Source organism: Amblyomma americanum, chromosome 4, assembly GCF_052857255.1.
Source record: "Amblyomma americanum isolate KBUSLIRL-KWMA chromosome 4, ASM5285725v1, whole genome shotgun sequence".
Classification (NCBI taxonomy): domain Eukaryota; kingdom Metazoa; phylum Arthropoda; class Arachnida; order Ixodida; family Ixodidae; genus Amblyomma; species Amblyomma americanum.
In genome coordinates, this window is record NC_135500.1 from 172792453 (window position 1) to 172817565 (window position 25113).

Here is a 25113-nt window from a genome sequence, read left to right on the forward strand (position 1 = left end):
CTCAGAAAAGCCGGGAAATTTTTGAAGCCCTCTGTATTGCCAATGATAAAGATCACTGCGTCAGTACTCCCTCTATTGTGCTTAGAAGAAAGGAACTAGATTATCTGAAGGCTAACGGTGTTGATCGTGTCAGCTAGGCACAGAAATTGTGGGCGATTTGCATGAAGGCACGTGTGCGATATGGAACCTGTGGCTCTGGTTGATTGCCTTTTGGTTTTCCCGATTTTGTGCTTTTGATATCAGTTACCTGGTGGTCACATGTGTACATATAGGACTGGTTTCTGTGAATAAACTTCAGTTGATCCCGGCGATTGTGTGTCTGTTCTTCGTCAGTGTTTTTCTTGCGCCAGAACGATGTATCATAATGTGACTGTGAACCAACTAGCCCAGCTGTCTACGCTTAGCGATTAATAAAAGCAGCAGAAAAAAATTGCTGGCGGTTTAGCTCTGGTTAACCCTGGTCGAATCTGCATCTCCTTGGCTAGGACTGGTGGTTTCCATAGATAGCCATACTGGCACACACAGTAGTAGGCATTTTGTTTATTTGTTAAACATCTTGCTTTCTTCCAAACAACATTAAAGGTGCTCACACAAGAGGGCATATATTTAATATAGCTCCAGTGATATTTACAACTATTATTTATTACTCGTTGTATGCAAAGATATGGAACCAAATCCGGTTCCAAACGATGACCCACGCGCAAATCCTCCAGATAATTTCAGAAAGCCAAATTGAAAAAGAAATTGTTTTTTTTGGGGAAAGGCCAATGTCAGACAGGCATTTCCTTTTCTTAAAACGAACTCATTTTCCCTCGCTTACGGCGCGGTTCGGGTGTCCACCGAGATATGTGGGGCAGGCGTCATTTCCTTGCCTTAAAACCAACTTTATTTCACTTTCCTTCCCTTACGGCGCGATTCGGGTGTCCACCGATATATGTGAGACAGGCGTAATTTCCTTTCCTTAACACCAATATTCATTTAATTTTCCTTCCCTTACCCGCCGCGGTGGCTCAGTGATTAGCGCACTCGGCTACTGATCCCGAGTACCCGGGTTCCAACCCGACCCCGGAGGCCGCGTTTCGAATATATCCGGATTGTCCGGACCCGTGGAGTATGTTACGGGTCCAAGTTGGACTTATTTTTGGAAATGTGGCGGAGAGTTTGAAGGATGCTTCACTCCCGCTACCGGTTGGCCCGGTATTACACTTCCTCCGGTATCGGCCTTGTCTTTAGCGTGTCTTTGCTATCCTGTCTTTTTATCTCATCTTTCAGCTCTCCTACTATCTGCACGTGGAAGCGATTGTGGCTCGGCTTGAGCCAGTGAGCAGGCCTGTGCACTTTCCTTTCTTTTTTCCTGGCAGTAACAGACAGACAGCCGCGTTTCGATGGAGGCGAAACGCTGATCCCACGTTAAAGATCCCCAGGTGGTCGAAATTATTTACTTTTTTTCTTATTTCCTCCTTTATCCCTTCCCTTACGGTGCGGTTCAGGTGTCCGCCGATAAGTGAGACATACTGCGCCATTTCTTTTTCCCAAAAAGTAGTAGCAGCGATTAAAATAATAAAAAGAAAGGATAAGACTTTTGCTAGCCCCTGCATCTGCCAACGATACTGAAGCACCATGAGCTGGGGCAGCGGAAATAAAGGATAGCAGGCAGAATGGAGAAATGAAATAGGTAAGGGGACAGGAAGAGAGGATAAGGGGAGAGGTAATATACACAAAGCATTTACGCAATAAATGTGTACAGGTTGAGCGCGTGATTAGTTCATGATAAAGCAGAGCATAATAATAATTGGTTTTTGGGAAAAGGAAATGCCGCAGTATCTGTCTCATATATCGTTCGACACCGTATAAGGGAAGGGATAGAGGAGGGAGTGAAAGAAGAAAGAAAGGAAGAGGTGCCGTAGTGGAGGGCTCCGGAATAATTTCGACCACCTGGGGATCTTTAACGTGCACTGACATCGCAAAGCACACGGGCGCCTTAGCGTTTTGCCTCCATAAAAACGCAGCCGCCGCGGTCGGGTTCGAACCCGGGAACTCCGGATCAGTAGCCGAGCACTCTAACCACTGAACCACCGCGGCAGGGGATAAAGCAGAGCAAAAACCAATTTCTTTTTATTCCGGAGTCCTCCAATACGGCACCTCTTTCTTCTCTTAGTCCCTCCTTCATCCCTTCCCTTACGGCGCGGTTCAGGTGTCAGCCGATATGTGAGACAGATGCGCCTCCATTTCCTTTCCCCAAACACCAATTTTCCCTTACGGACGCAGTTAGGGTGTCCACCGAGATATATTGAGACATGCGCAATTTCTTTTACCTCTAGCTACATTCCAGGTCAAACTTGCTGCCCCGCTGACGGCTCGAAAAGTAGGCATAGTGAAGATTTCGCTTTAAAACCTTAATCTTCCTGGCTACGTACGTTTGTGGTCGAGCGACTGGCGGTTTCCATAGATATCCGTACTGACACAGTAATAAGCATTTTTATTTGTTAAGCATCTTGCTTTCTTCGAAACGACAAACTTCGCGACCATAACAGCTGCCGCAAGGGTAGAAGCAGTAAGTGCAACTAGACCTGCAATGGTCTTGGGCACGACCTTTATAGCAAACGCGTTCCAAGTGCTCTGTGAGACTGCACTCGCAACCTCGCTGCTAGATGCAGCGGCTGCACCGGCAACGTTAGCGTTGCTTAGCGCGGTGCTCGTCACGTTGGTAGCCACGTGCTCTCCACGGCAGGCGTCGCATCGACACACCTAGCGTTCGGCTGAACGCATCAAAGTGCATCGCCGTTTTATGGAGGACCCACTCTCATGCTGCCGCCGTGGTCGGGTTCGAATCCGGAGTACCCGGGTTCGAACCCGACCGAGGCGGCAGCGTCTCATGGAGCCGAAACGCAGTCGTCCGACGTGTGTTGTGCGATGTCAGTGCACGTTAAAGATCCCCAGGTGGTCGAAATTATTCCGGAGCCCCCCGCTATGGCACCTCTTTCTTCCTTTCTTTTCTTATTCCCTCCTTTATCCCTTCCCTTACGGCGCGGTTCAGGTGTCCGCCGAGATGTAAGACAGATACTGCGCCATTTCCTTTTCCCAGAAACCTTTTTTTTTTCAATTTTATGCGATGCTGACAGGCGCTTTCCCGCTTGACCGAATGTCAGTGTCAAAGGCCAAAGTTGAGATAGTTGGTGTAACAGCCGCTGGTGTCGCTGCTGTAGCTGACGTCATGTGTCGAACCCGACTACCACCAGTTATGCGCGTGGTTTGACCTGTACCTACATTCAAGGTAAAACTTGCGGCCACGGTGACCTCTAGCTACATCCAAGGTCAAACTTGCGGCCCCGCTTACGTCTCGAAAAGCTGGCGTAGTGAAGCTTTTCGCTTTAAAAACTATCAAGGTTCGGTTACACCACACACAAATACCTCCGAAAGCAGAAGATTGCACAGCCGTCGCCTTAGCTTAGTTGGTAAAGCACCGGACGCGAAATTCGGAAGTCGTGGGTTCGGATCCCGCCGGCGGCATGTGGTTTTTCTTCTGCTTTCATTAATCTCCCGTTAATTGATGAAAAACTGCAATAAAAAACAAGACATTCCCTATGCTCCTTGGTTTCGGTGACTGCTGGCTTCCGCCATGTATGTCACAACGAGCGCCTCTTTTCATTCCCTTGTCTGCTAATGGTTTAACGGAGGCCTCGAATCTGGCAGTCTTGATGCCATAGGTAGCATAAGAGGGTTCTAGCACAGCTTCCGCCATCACCTTTTGACCACGTCCCTGCGTCATTTGCGGTAATACAGGACGTACTACTACGTCCGCCGCTATGGACGAGGGTGGCATTGGTGAACAGTCTCAATGTTCGGTTACACCAAACATAAAACAGAAGGTTGGACAGCCGTCGCCGTAGCTCAGTTGGTAGAGCACCGGACGAGAAATTCGGAGGTTGTGGGTTCTGATCCTACCGGCGGAACGTGGTTTTTTCTTCTGCTTTTATTAATCTCCAATTGACGAAAAACTACAATTATAAAAAAAGACATCCCCTATGTTCCTTGGTTTCGGTGAATGTTGGATTCCGTTGATATATTGTCATTCTCATTTGCAATTCATTGTCTTCGTCACAACCGAAAATTCAAGAGCACAATTCTATGGCAGCTAAATAATGCAGATAAATTTGGCTGCGAAAACACGACGAAAATTACGTCCTGAGTGCGGAAAGCTGCAAAAAGCTTCCTACGGAATTACTTATGTCGGCCTTGTCCCTGAAAGGCAAGAGTAGTTCTTCCAGGTCCAGCATGCAAGGTGACTACACAATAAGGGACAGGAAACAATATTTACTGAGGATAGGATAAGCGTACTAGTGATCGGTATTCCACTACCTGTCACCGCACCAAGCTTCATTGTCCATAATGATATCGGCGATTAAAAATGATCCTCCTTAATAAATAAAAAAAGGTTGGCTAATCTAATGAAATCAAGTAGCGAACGATGATGTGGACCCCGTGTCCAAGCGATATATGGATTCTGATTGTTCGGTGAGAGACCCACTGCCGCCAGGTGCCGAATTATCGTCGGCTTCAGCGCCGGGCAAACCCACACACAGCAGGCGGTGCATATCCGCCTCACAATCTCTGATATTGCAGACTGGACACCCGGGGTGTGGATATAAATCTTGGAATTGTGGCCACTTGCGTGTCACGGGTGGAGTTAGGGCAACCCCGACCCGTATCCTCCGAAGCGAAACGTCCTCTGCACGGCTAAGATCACGGGGGAGGGTTACCGCACACAGAGGGATTAGAGCACGTGTGCGGCGCCGGAGGTGTTCCTTTCTTGTTAAAAGGAGGGTGGTGTCATCCAGATTGAGGACTCGAGGCAAAGACGAGATTGGGGTCGAAAGGCGGGTCGCAGAATTTGCGCGGCTTTGTGCGCTCAGGAGGTCACGCGGGACCCAATCAATACGGATTTGCTATGGGATGCGTGCCGCTAGAGGATGGATGTCTTGGTAAATTTCTGGGGTGCGACCGACGCGTCGTAGTAGGCGTGTGACGTGAAGGGCGTCGGTGCGAATAACAATGCGGGCCGTGGGTAGCATGGGAACGGCGGCCACAGAGCAAAGTGCCCCTTGAACCGCAAGCATCTCCGCACATAAGGAGGAAGGTGGTTCTGAGAGGCGAAACCTTGACGTTTTGTTCAGGGCAGGCTTGCAAGGGCAGTAAACTGCCGTTGTTGTTTCGCATGCCTGGATGCTTGTGTCAACGTACATAACGATGGATGAAGCCATGCGGCAGATTGGCTTCTTGCTCTGTAATTCGGTCGCGAAACGACGATGCCGCGCGGGTAGATGATGGCTGACGTAGATCAGTTGGTTTTTTGTCGCTTAGCTGCCCTGAGACAATAAATATCGCTTTAAAAAATGATCCTCCTCCTCCCTCTCAACTCATACACGCTGATACGCCATTAAAAAAAGGCAGGTCTGGATTTGGGACTGCGCCCCACCACGCCCCGTCTCCCCATGTCACTTGGGCATGCGCAATGAGAAGGCTCATCGAGATACGTCAGAGAGAAGGGGGCGGTTAAGAAGACGTGAGGTGTCGCCCTAATCGGTTGCGAGAAGCAATTTCTAAAAATTGTTTGTAAGTTATAGATTTCACGCACAGCTTCCAAATTCTTACAAAGACCATCTCTACAGATTTGTTTATCACAATATGACCACTGATATCATTTCAGGGTCTCTTTACTGCGTTGCACTTACCCCTGAAAGGCAAGATGAGTTCTTCCAGCGTGCTGCCACGGCCATTTCTGAGGTGATGCTCGTTGATTTCCTGCAGCGTTTCCTTGCCGAGAGTGCGTATCCAGACACATATGTTTGTGGCCACAACGTGCATCAGGCCGAACCTGGCGACCACTTTAAACTTGTGGATGTTCAGCTGAAATAATTCACTAGTTCATTTCATTTCATTCAAGTCTTTGCTGGGTGCGGCTGTTACAAATCAAAATATCCTTACCCTGGCGTTCATGAAGATGAAGTACATCTGAGCAAATGTGAAGACCATTTGCAAGACTGGGTTGATTCCAAGAAGGACGCTGTAGCAGGGTGACGTGGATGGAATCTCGAAGAAGGAGCCGAACTCCAAACCATTGTACACCATTGTCCCAAGACCGAAAGCTGCAGAAAAATAAAAAGGCAGTAAAGGAGGGTCAGGCTTTCAAGTGAGTTATTTTTACACCACGCTTGATGTAAGCGCTTTGCCATATCTGTCTCGCTTTCTTAGGTGCAAATCGAGAAAATGATATATGCCGGGCCCCTTCTCCGCCGAAAGCTACCTTGCTGTCGTCCATCGGTTCGTGACTCGTGTCCGTGGTTCTCTGAGTGCCGTGCTGGGCCACCGATTATTCAATCGTAACCCAACCTCAGGTCCGAATTTCTTTGTAAATCAGGCCTTCGGAGCCGGATTCACATAACATTTGCACGACTTTGTATGTATGATCGGTTTCTGGTTGGCTCTGCGTTGGCCAATTTCCCGTGAGCAGCAAAAACAGACGCCATGATTGGCGTCCACACACACACACACGCGCACACACACGCACACACACACACGCACGCACACGCACGCACGCACACACACACGCACACACACACACACACACACACACACACACACACACACACACACCACACACACACACACACACACACACACACACACACACACACACACACACACACATGCACACACACACGCGCACACACACACACGCACACACACGCATGCACACGCACGCACGCACACGCACGCACGCACGCACGCACGCACACACACACACTTCAAGCATGGGGAACATATACCGATGGCGCCGATCCTGAGGAAGAGACTGCCGTGGCTGCGGTCGTTCTCCGAGATGCGCTGCTTCTTGAGCCTGGGCGGCAGCGGCCCCTGGCCGGCCGCGGCGACCGTGTCTAGTCCCTTGGGCGGCTGGCCCTTGTCCCCGACGCTGCGGCGCAGGTTCTCCAGGATGGTGATCTTCTTGGGACACTTGTAGGCGCCGCCGCCTCCCGACCCGCTGCCACCCGGCGAGCGCCGCAGCAGGTAGATGTACACATAGAGCAGGAACAGTAGGCTCACGCTGTACAGGTACATGTAGAAGCCCTGCGTGCGCGCGTGGCGGCTCGGTTGGAGCCACCAGCTATGCGGTCAACCCTGTGTCTCGAAATGTCCATTTGCCGCCCCCCACCCCCAAAACAAAAGAAAAATTGTGGGTCATCGTATCGCTTACCACTATCAAATGAAAACCGTTAAAAGGAGTTATCGGGAGCTGCCGACTGTTCATTCTAGAGCCCAGTGGCGGCTGCCATGGAAGCGTAAGACTTGAGATGTCTGCTATGGGCTTCAAAGCTGGTAGTTTCAAAGTACTCTAACGAGGTCTGCATGTGCGTGCGGGCTGCAAACAACCATGTGCGTGATGTGCAGAATTTTTCACAATGCAGAGAATGAGCATAGTGAAGACGTTACAGCGTACCGGCCCAATCATGCAGGTGTCTGCTGCGCATGCGCAGTGGCAGGTGCGCTTCCCCGCTTAGTCACTTAGAATGCGCAGCAGGCACCCGGTGTACGCGGTCGATCAACCAAGGTACACTCCTAAATGCATCATGCACCAAAAGCATGCTGGAACAACACGTGAGCCAGCAAGACGTTCGTTCCGACGAAAGCGGCGATGGTCTGAGCGAGAGGAGCGAGAATGGGTTCGAAGATCCAGACGTTCTGCAAAATTCAGCTACTGAAGCAGCTGCCTTCCTTCACACGAAGCTAACTGTACGACTGGGAGGAAAATGCACTGTATGCCACCGCAGTTTCGCTCAAAGCAAATATACTTCTCCCAATCTGAGCTCCTCCTTCGTGTATTCTCTTCCTTTCATCCGACTTCCCCGCGTGCAAGGTAGACCCAACCATCTGGCTAACCTGCCTGCCCCTCTTTTTTTTTTTTCATCCCGCCCTCTCACCCCTATGGCTCACAGCAAAAAAAAAAAAGAGAGGAACAACTACTAAAAATTCATTATCATCAAAGACGATATCCCACAGATTGCGCTAGGGCCATCACAATAGAAACAATGTCCACAGCTGGCTGTTCGGTGTGAAGATGAACTAGTGACAGTATCTAGCACCTGCATGGCGTTGTCACTAGAAAGCAAATGTCCAAAACTGTTCAGTGTGAAGATCAACTAGTGACGGTATCTAGCATCTGCATGACATTGTCACCAGAAAGCCAAAGGCCCATCTGCTAAAGAAAAAAAAAAAGACCCGACGCCTTGCCCATTATTTGCTTCAACCCTGGGCCTGGGGCGGTAGAGTAAGAGTTCTAATTTGGAAGTGGAGCAGGCTAGGCCGCTCGCGCGAGCGTATGGGTCGATGATGTTGAGGGCCGACAGTAGGTTGTGTCCCATGTCGGCGTCACTGCCTCGATCAGCCCTGACAGTGATGTCGTCAGCATAGAGGCTGAAATGTATGTCGGGTACATGGGCGAGTTGGAGAAGGAAAACGTTAAAGAGGATAGGAGACAGCACAGCACCCTGAGGAGTTCCCCGTGCTTCCAGTGAGACACTGGGCAGCCGGTGATCGCCCTGTGCGTTCCGAGAGGAAATCGCGGACGTAATTGTGCATCCGCGGGCCTACGCGGGCCTGATGCGTGCACGTCGACGCAGCCTTCTCATGGAAATGCAGCGGGCATAAGCGAGATTTTAGAGCCAGGTATTTTTCGTTTGTTTTTCTGGTTCAGCACTGGCGTGTGAAGATTTTGCGAAGCCAGTTTGGGCAAAATTGTACAGGACGCGCAAAAAGCTTGCACTAATGTTCCATGCTTTTAAGCTGACAACTCACCGCAATACCAGTCCATACAATATAGCACTCACGTGCTATATTGTGTGGTCTTTAACCCCCAAATAAAACTCACAGTACATTAGGCGGTGCTGATGCCTTTATCGGAAGTGCGTTCCTTCTGATTTGGTGACACCACTACCGGTTTCGTGATTGATAATAATTTCTTAGCGGCGACTGATAATCCTCCGATAATACGCCTGCTTGCTTTCTCTTTTCCGATGGGGCTTCTAGTGCTCTTCCATTAATAACGGAGGTACCGACTTCCGTTGTCGACCACGTGCACTTAGGACTTCAGTTCACAGGAGTGCAACGAGGAGCGGAGAGAGATGAAAGCTCTGCGTCACTGGCCATCTTGTTTCACTGCATCACGAGTTATTATGCGGCGGAGCCAGCTTTCTTTTTATTTTTGGCGCACTCGCGTTGGTTTTGTTTTTAGCGCTCTTAAACTGGCGGTAAAGACACGTCAGCGGCGAGGAATGCGAACTAAGGAGTTAAGAGACTGCCAGGTTTTCCGACAGCCACGAATTGAATGGCAGAACAGCCGGCCCTTAAAAATCGCACCGCAAGCAACTAATTCACCTAACTAGAATGAAGGAAAAGCACTGCAAGTGGCCACATTTATTCCCGGTACAGCGTCTGTTTCTTTTTTCCTTTGTTCACTCCCTCCTTCGTCCCTTCCGCAACGGCGCGCTTCCGGTACCCACTGAGAAGTGAGACAGTTACTGCGCCTTCCCTTTCCTGAAAACCAATTTATTTACTATTGCTGTCGTCTTCGTTTCATAACTATCGAATTAAATATTGCAGCACTGATAAGCTCTTGAACAGCTCAAGATACGTCAAAAGTCTTAACTAAGTATACTCACTGCACTGGACGAAGCGCGCGAAAACGCGATCATTTTGTATTCAGAATGCCTTGTTAAGACCGTAGGAAAAAAAAAATGTGCGGCCGTGGAAACAAATTTCGGCAGCCAAAAGCAGAGCTTTAGATTTACCTAGCCTATCGCGGTACAACTGTATAAAAAATAATAACAAACCCGGCCCAACCGCGCATAGTGCGCTTGTGTCGCCGCACTGGAGGTGCGGTTTTATTTGGCGAGTTATTGCCTCAGTTACCTCTGTGCCATCAGACCGCAACTTTTACTACTTTATCTGGGGCGATGTTACAGTTGAAACTCGTTATAGCGAAGCTGAAAGCGCTCGGCGATTACTTCGTTATAGCCGTAGCTTTGTTATAGCCCGTGTTGACCGAGCTTCCAAGATAAATCATCATGCCTTCGTTATATCCATTATTTCGTTACAAACCGTGCCGTTATAACTATGTTCGACTGTATTAAGAATGACATAATATGAATAATAGGCCTCGAATAAAGAAGAATAACCCTTTGTTTGCGTACAGCGCGGGCGATTATCCAAGTATTAGCTGAGCCAATGCATGTGAAGTACCATCTCAAGAGCAAAGACTTTTTTGCAACTGGAGGGTGTTTGCAGCGGGCGAGTAATTGAAACAACTTCGAGTCGAAGTGGACACAAACCGATTCGTAGCGACTGCCGCACTGGTTCAGTTATTCACTAAAATTCGATCGCCAACTGTGAGGTGCCTCGGGTTGTACACGTAAGCTGTGAATAACGGTGCTGAATCCGCGCGTATTCTCATGGCGCCAACCCTACTGCAAAGTTGAGGCACATTTATTCAACCCGCTCCATTCCTCAAAAAAAAAAAAGAAGTTCCGCTTACGCCACTTCGAGCTGCAAAATTTTTTAAGGACTATTTCGTTCACAGTTTTTACCAAGACCTGCGCCTGTGAATTCATATGCCTTGTCATTCATTCCGCTCTGCTGCTGCCACGGAACAGGTAATGTGAAGAAGTGCTTAGACCAAAGTTTAGGGGAATCCCCCAAGGTGGAGTAGATTAATAACAAAGGAGCAATTACTCATTAGCATTCACCCAAGCGAGCCTAATGGCTACAAGGAAAAGCTACACAGTTTTCACATAAACTTTGTAGTTAAAGAAAAATTCGTCCTGGTGCGGGGCTTGTGTTGGTCAACGCTAAATACGAAAAGCCGGACGTAGGTAGACTCATTGATGCGCTTAAATATATCCGCATGTCTTCAATTGCCCGCGGCAGTATACTTCTACTAAATACGAATACGCCTATACGGGAGTAAAAAGGTAGTAAGCTGTCTTCTACCGCACAATTTTTTATAAAAGGGTTGCGCTAAAGGACAGCTTACTACTCATTTGTTTGGAGTATATAGCATACCATTAGAGACTTGCCAAGCTGTGTTTGCCTGCAGCTTAAATGAATGAATGAATGAATGAATGAATGAATGAATGAATGAATGAATGAATGAATGAATGAATGAATGAATGAATGAATGAATGAATGAAGTTATCGGTAAGCTCGCTACGCTGTACAAAAAGGACGCCACATTTTCAATGCTTCACTGCTTTCCGTACATTTTGTGAGGCGTGATGAGTGGTCCAATGTCTTCATCTGCCTTGTCGCCGTGATGAAAATGCGTGGAAGTTTCAGTGTGAACCAGTAGCACGCACTTTCAAATTTACCCTTCTGGACGCAGCCATTCTGCCACTGGACTGTGGCAGCAGCTTTCCGATTGGTGAACTTCACATAGGAACACGCGCGTCGCAGTCGAAAATGCGCGTGCGCCTAATCAAGCTGCAAAAAGTGAAAATGTCTATAAGTTGAAGCCGGTGCACTCACCTCGAAGTAGTACAGGGGCACCCTGAACGTCACCACTTCGGACGTGAAGAACACGACACAGATGACGACGAGAAGCTGGCAGTACATGGAACTGACCATGATGAACTGCTGTGTCCTGCGAAACGGAGAGGGAAAAATCAGCAGCTATTGGTGCCTATATGGAACCGTCCTGAACATTGCTGGCACATCTTGCAGCCGCGCAACGCGCGTGTTGCTTAGAAACAAGGTCTGCCAGATACTCCACGTATGCTGACCCTGTCATTACATAATGAGCCGTACACTGTGGTGCTCGGGAGCCAGTTCGATCGCTTGACGAGTGTGACCGAGTAGCTCGCTTCGTACTAAAGAGCACTGCATTAAATATTCTTCTGACATATACCAAAATCATGAGCAAGCATCGAAACAACAACACAAATAAAAGCCTTTCGAAGCGTTTACACGTAGAAATCAGTGTTCGTTGTTGTTGTTGTTGTTGTTGTTGTTGTTGTTGTTGTTGTTGTTGTTGTTGTTGTTGTTGTTGTTGTTGTTGTTGTTGTTGTTTGTTTGTTTGTTTGTTTGTTTGTTTGTTTTTTTGTACCCTTGGTACCGTTGCTGGGTATTGCCGATAACATTCTTTACGCTTACGTGTACAGACGTAAGAAATTCAGTGCCGTCGCGTATTCGTTTGCCTCCGAGCCACTACCCACCTTGGTGTTTCTTCCCGCGCTCTTTGAACTTGAAAAAATGATATCTCTTCCAGCACGCAAGACATGAATCCCGAAGAGCACGCCATTGTTGCACTATACACGCACTGACAGCTAGGCACGTCGAGTTTCGCGTCCTCTCGCCGAAAGCGGGAAGCCGCGCGGCGACTAGCAAAAGAAGAACGCGCAGCCGAGAAAAGTCGTCTGTACACTCCAGAGGTCAGCTAAAGAAAGACCTCCACACTCGCTCGTTCACTACGTTCAACTCTATGGCAATGCCAATGGCTTCGCCGCTTATTACCACGAATATGCGCACGCTAAGGCCGGCGTCACGCAAGCGCACTCTTTCTCTCTATCTTTCGCTTCGCTCAGAGTCAATTTAGACGCTAGGAAAGGCGGATGTGAAGTGCACGTCGTTAAACCCGTCCCGTCGGTTTCTCGCAAAAGCTAACTCGCACCGCGGCAGCCGAAAGGAAATGGTACCAGCACGAGAGCGCGCTCGCGAAATTGAAGGGAAGTTCCCGTATTGCGCAGCGCTGCGCGCCGTCGGCGTCGCGCCAAATGGTATAGCGCATACACACACTACCTGGGATCCATCCTGGAAGCTCCATGCGCACTGTATTCGCTGAGCTTGCCCCGACAAATGCGCGGCCCCTGCTTCAGCACAGAGCACGCAAACCAAGCCTCTGTGCGGGGACCAGGCGTCTTCATCCCCCCCCCCCCCCCCCCCCGCACCTCCCATTTCTAGGGCTCCTTTCGGAGAGCGTTCGTCTTCCGGCCAGGCAGAAGCGAGTGGCTCGCTCAGCTCGCCTTTCATGCTGTCATTACGTCGCGCACAGGTGCAGGACCTCTCTCGCGCCTTCCCCTTCCCTTACATCGAATAGCAAAGGCGCTAAGGCGAAGGAAACTATGCGCTTAAAGCCCGCGCCAGCGGCCACGAACTTATCCGAAACGCATGCCAAGGAGTTCCAGGCCATAAAATCGCTTCTCCGGGTGGAAGGATTGAGCACGCGGAGACACAGGAAGTTTCGTGCTTCCTGCTTTTCAGTTCGTGATCAATCACTCTACAACGCCTCTTGGTGTGAGCAACTTGCTTCGCTCATTTTTTACGCGTCCGGCTTTCAACGGGGCGTATACGTAAGGCCGCGTGGTGACTCATCGCTTTTTGTAACTGCGACGCTGACAGCTTCGAAACGGCTGGCGCAGAAATATAACGGCGCAAGCGCATTAAACCGTGCACCTGTATCACTTTCACGGGGGTGAAAAACAAAACAAATTCGTGTAAAGGAGCTCGCGTATGTATAAGTATAGAACACAAGCAGCGTTAATGCTTTTGTATATCGACACGTGGATTGGCCCGTTTCCTGCTTTCTTTTGACGTATACGGCGAGAATCCTCTCGCGCGCGCAGGGCAGCAAAATGACGAATATGCGTCAAGAATACGTCTGCTGCACGTTTAATGAGAGATGGCCTGCAAGTTCATTGTCGAAACAGCTAAGAAACAAACTAACAAATCTAGTGCGGGGCGGCCATGCGCCCAGTTTCTCTCCGGCAAAGTTTAGTTTTGGATGCTCGTTCTTGCAGTGTACACAGTCAATCTTTGCCTCAAAAACGCTCTGTGTCCTGTCGCCGCATGCAGTTCCATTCTTTCGCGTGAATGTGTTGCAACCTTTACACAACTGAAAAGTAAGAACTAAAATCAGTAGCAGGAGCTACCGAAGCAGCAAGGGAGAAGACGCGCTCCTTTCACACTGCTGCCTCGCTCTCTTCTATACATCACCCAATAGGTGATGCCATTTTTTCCGCCAGAACCCTCTTACAAAGCTGAAGGACAGCAGGGGCACAGAGAAGGAGAAAACGCACAGGCGTGATGATTCTTACATGGGACGTAGCTGAATCGAAGATTTTTCAACACCTTGTGCGCTCAGTGTAATGTGATTAAACTAGTCGAACGCAAGGCGATAAACATAGCACGTCAGAAAACAGCACACTGCCCCCTCTGAATAAGAAGTTCAGGAGTGCGCTGTTCAGCTTATGTCGTTCTTAACCTATTGTTCAAAGGTAAATATCAAGACAATTTATAAGGCATCACTGCACCCATACTCGTATTTTTCGACCCGTTAATCGCATGAGACCCTATTCTGTGTCTCTTTCTGTGTTCCTGCCTTCCAGAGCGCTTTCACGATCTAAACATGGCTAACTAACCAGCCCAAACGCTGCCGCTGTTGAGATCTTTTTGGCGTTATAGTTGCCCTTAGGTATGTCGTAATTCCCTCAACCTTTCTTCCCTTTCTCAGCTGAAGTGATTTAAACATGAGACGCGCCGCTTGACGAATGAGACTGCTCGTCGCAGATGAGACAGCGACGCTTCACCCGTTCCGGAGCCGAGCCTCGGAGAGGCGCGGCAGTGACTCACAGCGAGGTGACCTCCTGTTCGGTGTCGGCAAACGTGACCGCCTCCATGACTGTTGCTGGGGGGGACGAAGCGAGCGGGAACCTCGCAGGAAACGCCAGGCGCAGCGTGACTCAAGCTGCCAGCAGCGAGCTTCTCTTCACAGAACGGACTCTTCCGAGCAGCGTGATTCGCGGTTTAGGAGCCGCGCTACACACGTCGCTCGCCTGAGCAGCAGAATGAAGATGGCGGCGGCGCTGCGTGCACGAGGCCGCCTTCAGTCTTCGTCGCCTTCTTTCTCTTGCCGCGTGGCACGCAGCGACTACGCGGTTTGTGGCGATCCGGCCTTGGAGTATTTGCAGGAAAAGTGCACGCGGACGCTCGTTCATTCGACCGTAGTACTCACCACCATCTCAGGTGGCCTACGACGCGCAGTCTTCGCACCATGTGGCCCACGGAAATGACACATTTTCAGGTCACTGACTGGTGGGGGTGGTAAACACCTTACTTGATGCACTAGGATGGGTTTTAGTGGAGAGTGGAGGGTTTCACCACCCTCTTGCTTGGGACACCATTCCTTATTCCGGGACACCACTGGTCGCACAGCTGCCGCCCGCGCTCTTTAAACCAGACCCCTTTGGGACTCCAGGTCCGAGCAGTGGGAGATGTTCGCCTCTCAGCCCTCTTTCTGGCTTATTCTCTGTATTCCTGGATTTTTCTGGCAGGCCCATATCGTACATGGTACACGTCTGCCCACGTGTCACAAAATTTGCAGTACCCCTAAAAAGTCGGGTCTATGTTTTTTTTTTTAATCGCAGGGCTTAGGTGTGACCCCTTTGCAGCCTTCTGAGATGTCGTTCCTCAGTTCTACCCAGACCCTTGGCGGGATCTGGGAACGTTTGCCTACTGAGGCGCAGATATGTTATGATGTCCACGTAAGTAGTAAGCGGATGCGGTACAGAAGCCCCGAGAGAGTCTGGAAATTCAGTGGAACTCCGAGGGAGAGACACTCTGATTGGAAAAGCGGTTGTCTTCAAGAAAGATTTGGTGCAAAAACGATCATTGGTCTCAACAAGGATCGCATGGAAGTGGAAAATATACGGTCTCCTGCATTCATCTTCTTGTGATCCATGTCAAAGAATTGAAACTCTGTGGTTCTCGAAGTGCGGTCTTTGTCACGTAAATGGTCCATGACCATGTGGCTAAAAGAATTTGCCTTAAAGAAGGATGTGGTGCAAAAAGGAGACATACCTGGCGTCTTATCGAAGAAGGATATTATGGAAGTGGGCAGCATGGTCCTCTATATTCCTTTCGCAATGCTGCCGTCAGATGTTGAGCGGAGTCGTACGTGTTTAGGGCGCAACGGTCAAAGAAGACGGTACGAATGTCTCACAGCCGTGTCAAGTTACTTAATGATATAACTGCACGTAGCAGTGTTTTCAAATCCAAGCAACAGGTGCCGTCTACTTTCCTACTGACCTGCTTCAGCACTTCGCAGTAGCACTGCAGCCTTTTCACATCTGAACATGCTCTGCCAGCCGGCTTAAACGTAACTGTTAATAATGCGACAGGATTAGAAGCCTCATTGTGCCAAAGTTCGTCGTTGGTCATAATTTCGCCCATTGGCCAGACCGGAGAATTCCCACTGGCTGGAGAGAAGTGACGTCACTTCCGGTGAAGGTATCAACAGCTTCTAATGAATGCCAACACATAATGTAATTAAGTTTATCTGTGTTTTTTTTTTTCAGGGGGATCTCTTCAGCAGGCACTGTTTTCCAGCCTATAGACGCTTACGAAGTATCGGACCACCTGAGCCAACTGGGTCCGTTCCACGACACACAGTCTAATTAATGCTTATTCATTTTGCACGGCACACAGCCTCCGGAAATGCTGAACAAACTGAACCGTCTACAACGCGTTGTCGGGTCAGTTGGTCAGACTGAACTTTTCAAGCTGGAAATTTTAACGGCGTCATAATCTAATGATATCGTAGAAAGAAATGAATTCTACAAAAGTTCGTTGAAGTATATAAATTTCAAAAATGAATAAAAAATTCACACGGATGCCTAATTAGAATACGTGTTGGTATAATGCGACAGCATTAAAAGCTTTTACCGGAAGGGGCATCACTTTCTATCTAAAGACGCCACTTCTCTCCAACCAATGGGAATAATCCGTTCTGATGACGTCACTTCCCTCCAGTCAATAGGCGAGTTTTATGACCGGCGACAGATTTTTTTTTTTTTTTTCCCCCGATGAGGCTTCTAATGGTCTGAGGAGCGCCGCACGACAGGAATCAATGTGTCGTTGGTTTCACCAAGGTCCGGTGCGCCACTTTTTTAAAATGTTTGGTGAAAGTTACGTGCAACACCCTGGATTTTTATAGTATTCTGCCTCATACAACCGCCGCGGCGGCTTTTACGTTCGGCTGCTGATTCCAAAGTCTCACGATTGAATTCCGGCTGCGGCGGCCGCGTTTCGGTGGAGGCGAAATACAAAAACACCCGTTTTTGTTATCCTCAGGTGGTCTGAACTAATCCGGAGCCCTCCACTACGGCGTCTCTCATAGCCCACGCGTTGCTTCGGAACGTTAAACCTCGCAGGACAAAACTAATTCTGTCGATCAGTTTGCTGGCCATAAAATGGAAGCTTTAGCAGGAGCCAGCAAACCAAGAGCCAAATGCACGAAGCATCTCGCCTGTAAGGAGGGTTCGAGACTGGCTCCCACCCATGACATCTGCCAACATAGCAACCCGGCTGAGGCCATAACGTCACGCTGTTGTAACGCGCGAGCAGTTTTGTGATGCTGGACCCCTGATTTGGTGGCGACAGCAGTGAAATCCATTTCACTCAAGCTAGTCAACTGTGACGCTGAGCAATAAGTTTGTACTCGCATAAGCTTTGCCTCTCTGGTGAGACTTGAGTGCATATTCGTTTCCTGAGCCGTCACCCCTCCTTCAACGGGAAAGGCTGAGCTCAGTGACCGCCGTAAAGACCGAGCTACAAGTGCTGTCTTTCCCGAGCTGAATCTACATTGAGACACGGTTAGAGGCTATAAGGTCTTCACAACAGCGAAGCCACGTTCGACGCACGTGTCGTTGGAACAGGAAGCCACGCGAAGTGGGCGTGGCTGGTTCGACCAGTTGAACTCGGGCATGTGACAAAGCAAAAAAAGAACCAAAATAAAAGCCACGCATTCGTGAATTGATTCATGTGACGCTTTCGTTGAAGCAGCCATCGTCCGCTCTTTGTTTGCATGCCCTCTCCCTCCTCCTCCGCCCCTTTCTTTTTAGAGCATTGGGCAAGGGAAGCTTCATTGTCCCCTCACTCAACCCCTCCTTCCCAATTCACTCCTGACTGAGACAGGGGGCGCGGGGAGCTGCTCCTTCATTTCGTAACCCGCCAGGACCGAAGGTCTGGATTTTGCGTCATCGGTCCGCCCTCTTTGTCCGCGTCCACACGTGTCGACACTAAGCGCTCGTTCTCGCTCGCTTCTTTGTTAGCGTCCCAAGTGGACAATCTCGATCCACAAAGTAGGCATGAAGAACAAATACATGGCGATTTGCATTTTTCCGAACGCCACCCGCCCCGGTGGCTCAGATTGAGAAGCTTTGGCGTTACAGCGGGCGCGGTCCCAAGGTAGCGGGGTCAAATCCGTGCCGCGGCAGCTGAATGTCGAAGGAGCCGAAAAACAAAAGCTTGCCCGCATGCTGTGCGATGTGAGTGCACGTTAAACAGTCCCAGGTGGTCTGAATTAATCCGGAGCCCTCAACTACTCATAGTCAGGTGTGTCGCTAAGGGACTTTAAAACCCGTACATCACTACAGCATTTTCTGAACAGGTAAGAAATGAGCTCGCCGACAGCGCATCGTCTAATCATGAGGCGCATCATTCACGTGGCTCACTTGGTCGCGACCATGGTTTTTCAAAGTTACAAAGAGCCACCATCTGCGAGAGTCAGTTCTTAAAGGCACACTGAAGACACGCTGAAGTTGGCCTGTTATCGACAGGTTACCGGCTACTTAGGACAGAGAATCTGCTTTCACTGAAAACGGAGCTTTTGCAAGCTGGGAAAGGTCAAGAAATGAAATACAGATGTCGCCACCAGTGGCTCACTTCGCAAGTCAACCGCGATGCGTCGACATACTTTTTATTGGCGGATCTCAGAGCCAAGGCTACACGCGCATTCGCTTCCAAAACGTAACCGCGGAGTCTTTCTCGGCGCAACGCCATAAGTTTGGTGCGATTGGCAGGAAACTTTTTAAATCCAATTTTATAGGCAATAAATGCGTCACCTGCTGCCGGACAAAGATGAATACATCACCATCATCAGCCTGACAACGCCCACTGCAGGGCAAAAGCCTATTTCATGTCTCTCCAATTAATCAGGTCTTGTGCCATCTGCCTGCGGCCACCGTATGCCCGCAAACTCTTAATCTCACCCATCCACCTGAATTTCTTCCACCCCCGGCTATGCTTGCCTTCTCTTGAAATCTACTGTCGTTACCTTTAAGGACCAGCGGTTACCTTGCTTTCGCATTACATGCCCCCCCCCCCCCCCCACCCCCTCCAAGCCCATTTCTTCCTCTTGATTTCGACTAGGATGTCAATAACATAGCCAGAAAAAGCCACAGCATCTATTTTTACTGAGCCGAAAAGTTGGATACAGTACTTTTCCGCGTCATCCACCGAGGGACTGCCGGGAAGTGCATAAACATCGTATTTGGCTCGGTTGGTGTTTGGCCGAAAATGTGGATCCAGCATACATTATTATTGTGCAAATAGTTTTTGTATATTACCGCTCTCCCTATCCTCTCTTCCTGTCCCCTCACCTCTTTCATTTCATTTCTCCATTCTGCCTGCTACCCTTTATTTCCGCTGCCCCATCTCAGGTGCTTAGGTATCGTTGCTAGATGCCGGAGCTAGCAAAAACCTTTTCCTTCCTTTTTATTATTATTTTAATAAAACCACTTACTACTACTACTACTACTACTCTAAAGCATACCCGCCGTGATGGCTCAGTGTGCTGTGCGATATCAGTGCACATTAACGACCCCAGGTGAGTGAATGTTCGGCGTTAGGCCTGTGTTCGTGTTTACATATCGGACACCCAGGCCGAGATTTGTTTCCTCGGCCAGGGTGTCCGATATGTAAACACGAGGACATTGAAGCCGACATTCATCACTTACTGTGGGACTGCCCAGCTCACAAGCCTACAAGGATCCGGCACCTGAAGGCAGCGGGTCTTTCCCCAAGCAACCCTGCTTCATATATTGCCAGGAACACACACATGTCACACAACAGAGCGCTCTGCTGTGAGACTTGTGTGTGTTCCTTCTGTCCCGTCTTTAGCGCTGTATATATGGGGGGTATATATGGTGCATATATAACTTGAGACTGTGAAACAGTAACCGCGTCTCTCATTTCCTTACACCTATAAGCAGAACTGAGTAAAAAGGTAGTAAGCTGTTCCCTAGCGCACAACCCTTTTATAAAGTGGAGTGCGCTATGGAACGGCTTACTTCCTTTTTTGCTCCCATACAGGCGTATTCGTGTTTAGAGTGTACACGCTAGAACTTATAACCCCTCCTCCATGGTAAAGGGAGCACTTCATGGAAACGCTTTGTCCTCTTCTTACACCCCCCAGTCACAAGATGCTATCTATAGCCGCGCCATTGAAAGAGCGTTCTGTTGCTCATCAGCTGGATTACTTGAGATTTCGCTGCTCCGCAGACACCGAGATTTGGCGTTTTTCTGAGAAATAACCGAACTGGTTCAGGGCCGCAGATTCTCGGTTTCCGAAAAACATAGCACAATAGATGCGCAAAAAAGCGAACATTCAGTAGCAGCCGTTGTATCTTGCACGTCACCTTCGAACGTGCACAGTAGGCACTGGGGCAACGTCGACCTTTCCAAACGCGGCGAAGTAAGCTCAGGGCGTCTGCGCATCGCGAAGAAACATTCCCATGGACAGTGCCGTGTTTACACGCATCCGATCAGCATTGCTAATTCGACGCTTCTGGGGCTTATCTAGCATCGCGATACCACGCACCCAAACACAGGCGCGCTGCTCGCTGACATTTCCTGGCCGTGCTCCCCACTCAGCTATCGGGTGCCGCCGGTAATCCTACACGCGCCGAACGAAAAGAGCCTTGTGCCCACGCATTCACAGGCGAGATCAGTCGTCATATGGGCCAAGGCCCAGTTCGTGGGAATCTTGGTTTTGCTATGCAGTGCTACGCGAAATCTGAGTTAGCTTACAAGGGTTTCACAGACTAGAAGAAAAAGAAAGAAAACTTTTCTGTACTGCAGCCCAGAAGAATCACGCAGCGAAATTGAATCGCTTGATCATTTTCTCCTCTCCTGTCGGCGAAGAGCTCATCTGGAGGTCCCTTCGCTCGATTAGGGCTTCATCTTTCTATTCCGGCTCTTCTCTCATCGGGGCAAGTTCCAGGGGACATGTACTAAAACCAGTGTGCAAAATTATCGTCATAATTACACTATTGCGTCAGGGAGATAGTTATAACTTTAAAAATTATTTGCTTCCACACAAAATTTCACCAACGTCTAGTTTCGTTGCATCCATATGCCACCACTCTTTGAATGCTAGGCACCCTGGCCTGTCCCCCACTTTAGGTACCTGCCACTCCACCAGTGGCCAACAACAGCAACAAAGCGCACAGCTGCAGGCCGAGAATCTTTATCTATTTTCACATGATATTTAATAACAATAATAATAATAATTGATTTAGGGGTAAAGAAAATGGCGCAGTATCTGTCTCACATATCGGTGGACACCTGAACCGCGCCGTAAGGGAAGGAATAAAGGAGGGAGTGAAAGAAGAAAGGAAGAAAGAGGTGCCGTAGTGGAGGGCTCCGGAATAATTTCGACCGCCCGGGAATCTTTAACGTGCACTGACATCGCGCAGCACACGGACGCATTAGCGTTCTGCCTCCATAAAAACGCAGCCGCCGCGGTCGGGTTCGAACCCGGGAACTCCGGATCAGTAGTCCTGAATTCAATTTGCAGACATCATTGTTATGTCAGTCGGTCTCCAGTAATGATCCGTCCAATCCGTGGATCATTCCAGGATAGGTGGGTGGGTGAACCAAAAAAATGACCTGACTTAGCTTATGGTTAAGCCTAGGATGCGAAGCATACGTCGCTTGGCAAGCCGTACTTCTCGTTCTTCTCCCGTTTCCGTGGCTCTTTGTAACTTGCGCTTTGCGGTCTGGCGAGCCGCCCTCTCCCTGGCCGACATCTCGCTGCTCAACTGACTCAACGAGTGCGTCGCCTTTTATACAATTGCGTGACGTCAGTATCTCCTAGCGGTAGGAGCGGGAGTTAGGCCGCCGGCGGAGGCTGCGCGTCCGCAAGCGAGCGCACGAGTTGAGCCCCAGCTGAGCCCCACGTCATATCACGTGGTGCGCCGATGTAGGTCAAGTGGTAGCTACGCGGCAGCGCGCGGCGCAGCAAGGAGGAGCTCTGTTGTGCGGCTAGTATGCTTCGCATAAAAGGAGCCAAACATTTCGGAAATCCGCTACAGTTTGCGCGCGGAATGGCAGCGTATTTTTATTTCTTTTCGCGCGCTGTTTAGAGCTGTTAGATGCGGGCCCCTGGTTCGCCTGTGCCGTCTCTCGCCAAGGTCGGGGTCCCCGGGTTCCGGATCGGGAGACTGCTGTAGTGGGGTTGACGAAGAGATGAGAGGGTCTTCGAGGTGAAGAAGAGACTGAAGGGTTTATTTACATTTATACAAAGTTCGAAAGAGTGAATCGGGAGCTGGCGAACACACGCCAGATCGCTGCTTAAATAGGGTCCGCTGTCCCCAGGTCCCTAGTTGGGGAATCTAGTTCATTAAAAATGCGTCGAACCACTGTGATGTAGATCACGTGTCCAGTCTTCCGGGTCCGCCCCCAGCCACACACTCTTGCCACTTCTGGCAGATTAGGGTCCGCGCTGTCCAGGCTTCAGTGATGAATAGCCCGAAGGGGGTCCCACTGAGAGCGTCGAAGGTCAGTCACCTGCACTTCACAGCGGTAGCGTGGGGGCGAATGGATCCCACCGCAGTTCGCAGAAGCTTTCACGTAGAGCGTGGGAAAGCACAGTCTAAGACGAAGTTGTTTTCGAAGCACGAGGATTCCGGAGACGTTGGCTTAGTCAAACCCGGCCGCATTTGTCACGGCTCATTTGCAGTTCCGCCGCTCGCCGGCTCCCCCGTCGTCCCCTCCGGGAGAAACATGTCCCGGGTGGGTCCGGCGTTGAGAACAAAAGACAGGTTCACCAAAGCCGTTCTCAGACAGCGGGGAGCCGTTTCACCCCGTAAACAGCAGAGGGGGGGGGGGGGGGGGGGGGAAGGACCCTTGTATACGCCACCACCTGCACTCGTAGCGCTGCAACCACATCGACGGCCCTTTGAAGCCTCGGTAGATTGATGATTCCCAGTGGCTTGAATATTCTTGGCATGTTGGCGTCTCCAAACGTAACAGAGCATAGTTCCAACAACTAACTAAAGCTCACGTGAACGCGCATGCGCTGTACATCACTAAAGATCAGCCCCCCCTCCTCCCGCTTCTTCTCATCTCTCCGGGCTTTCTAGACCACGGCGGCACAACCGTCGCATACTCGCACGTGTCGGAGTAATACGTAAACACTGTGCACGTCGGCCCGCGTACGTGGGCACTGCTGGCAGTTTTCTAGCGCGCACTGCGCAATCTTGAATGGGCGGGTGCTTTGTATGGGCTCCGTGCGCTGCAGTTTGGCGCGCGCGTGTGGCGCCACCTGGTTAACAGCGGTGGCGAAAGGCGGACGCAGCCAACGTAGCTCTCTGGTTCAGTTTGCAGTGAGCGAGGCGAGCGGTGAGGTGTTTCGTCCGAAGCCGAAAACAAACTTGGATAATAACGGGTGCTCTACCTACTGCTGTGTTTACCCAATGTCATAACAGCTATAAAAACACTGCAGTCAAGGTACCGAATATATTTAAACGCTTTTCTTGGACATCGTGCATGCTAGCTCATGCACAGAGGGTATGCTGGAAATGAGTGCACTGTGGAATTAAATTCATGAGAGTGAACTGAAAAAGGGTTTACATTGACTGGGGTGTTTCGAACGTGACATCATTGGCAGGAGCTGCTTTATGTCTTTATGTAGAGCGAAAGAATGCGTTCAGTCAGTTACAGGAAATGGTCTACGGTGAAGTTCTTGGAGCTAGCATCTGAAGTTTAAGTCTTCGTTTGTTATGCTCATCTGTGGTTCAGCTGGTCAATTTTGTTTCTAGTTTTTTTTTTCGTGCGTGTGTGTATGCAGTGGGAGTGACGTCGTACTTCTGAGAGTGCTTATGTCGTTTTTCACATTGTTTCACCTAAGCTTTTGTGTATTGATTTGCATCATTTTATTTCCTTCAGTGGTTTAAAATTTTGTATCTTTATTTGTTGCATTTATGAGATCTCAAATCCTGTTCTAGACGAATAAAAAAAATAGAGAGTGGTTCAAATTTCTCTCTCTATATATTTTTTGGATTTCACATCATCACTAAACCCTTAATTTCGGGAATTAATCTTTTGATTTTAATTATGTTTATAGTCCCAATGCAACGAAGACTATAAGGGGCGCCATAGTAGGAGGTTCCAGATAATTGCAACCACTTGGAGTTATTTAACGGGCACTGACATCACGCAGTACGCGGGCCTCTATAATTTTGCCTTCACCGAAATGCGACCGCCGCAACCAGGATCGAACACGAGTCATTTGGGTCAGCAGCTGAGCTCCATAACCACTGAGCCACCGCGGCGGCCTTTCTATAGTTAAGTATTTTCCAAAACAGAAATACGAACAAAATAATTCATGTAATTGGTGTCTTCATGAAATTCCGGAAATTAAAGTCCTGTGGAAGATACTTAGCAAGAAACACATCGTCTTTTTGTATGCTTAGAGCTATGCTTCTCTGAGAGGAATACACAAAGTAAAGAAGTGTCGATCCTGCAGGATGTAGAGCACTATCATCTGATATATATGTGTAGTAAGTTTGCGTTTTTCGCATTTCTAGCCGACCATTCACATAGTCGATGTCACAGTGGATGTAAATTACATAGCTGATTACATTATTTGGGTCAGAGCCTTGTTTCTCAAACTGTAATAATAATTGGTTTTGGGGGAAAGGAAATGGCGCAGTATCTGTCTCATATATCGTTGGACACCTGAACCGCGCCGTAAGGGAAGGGTAAAGGAGGGAATCAAAGAAGAAAGGAAGAGAGAGGTGCCGTAGTGGAGGGCTCCGGAATAATTTCGACCACCTGGGGATCTTTAACGTGCACTGACATCGCACAGCACACGGGCGCCTTAGCGTTTTTCCTCCATAAAAACGCAGCCGCCGCGGTCGGGTTCGAACCCGGGAACTCCGGATCAGTAGTCGAGCGCCCTAACCACTGAGCCACCGCGGCGGGGCCCTCTCTCAAATTGTAAAG

General features: G+C 49.4%; 1 protein-coding gene across 4 annotated transcripts in view; it reads right to left on the bottom strand.

Moving 5' to 3' along the window:
* Positions 1 to 25113, bottom strand: part of OtopLa (proton channel otopetrin-like a) — a 69327-nt gene that overhangs the window by 4183 nt on the left and 40031 nt on the right. For 2 of the 4 annotated variants that reach the window (XM_077662234.1, XM_077662233.1), the window contains 4 exons: positions 11578 to 11692; positions 6828 to 7128; positions 5986 to 6146; positions 5733 to 5907 (listed from right to left, as the gene is read on the bottom strand). In XM_077662234.1, coding sequence (XP_077518360.1) covers positions 5733 to 5907; positions 5986 to 6146; positions 6828 to 7128; positions 11578 to 11692 — 752 coding nt within the window. Of the gene's footprint in view, positions 1 to 5732; positions 5908 to 5985; positions 6147 to 6827; positions 7129 to 11577; positions 11693 to 12846; positions 12919 to 14676; positions 14863 to 25113 lie in introns of those variants that run through there. The other 2 variants (XM_077662235.1, XM_077662236.1) reach the window with 2 other exon arrangements.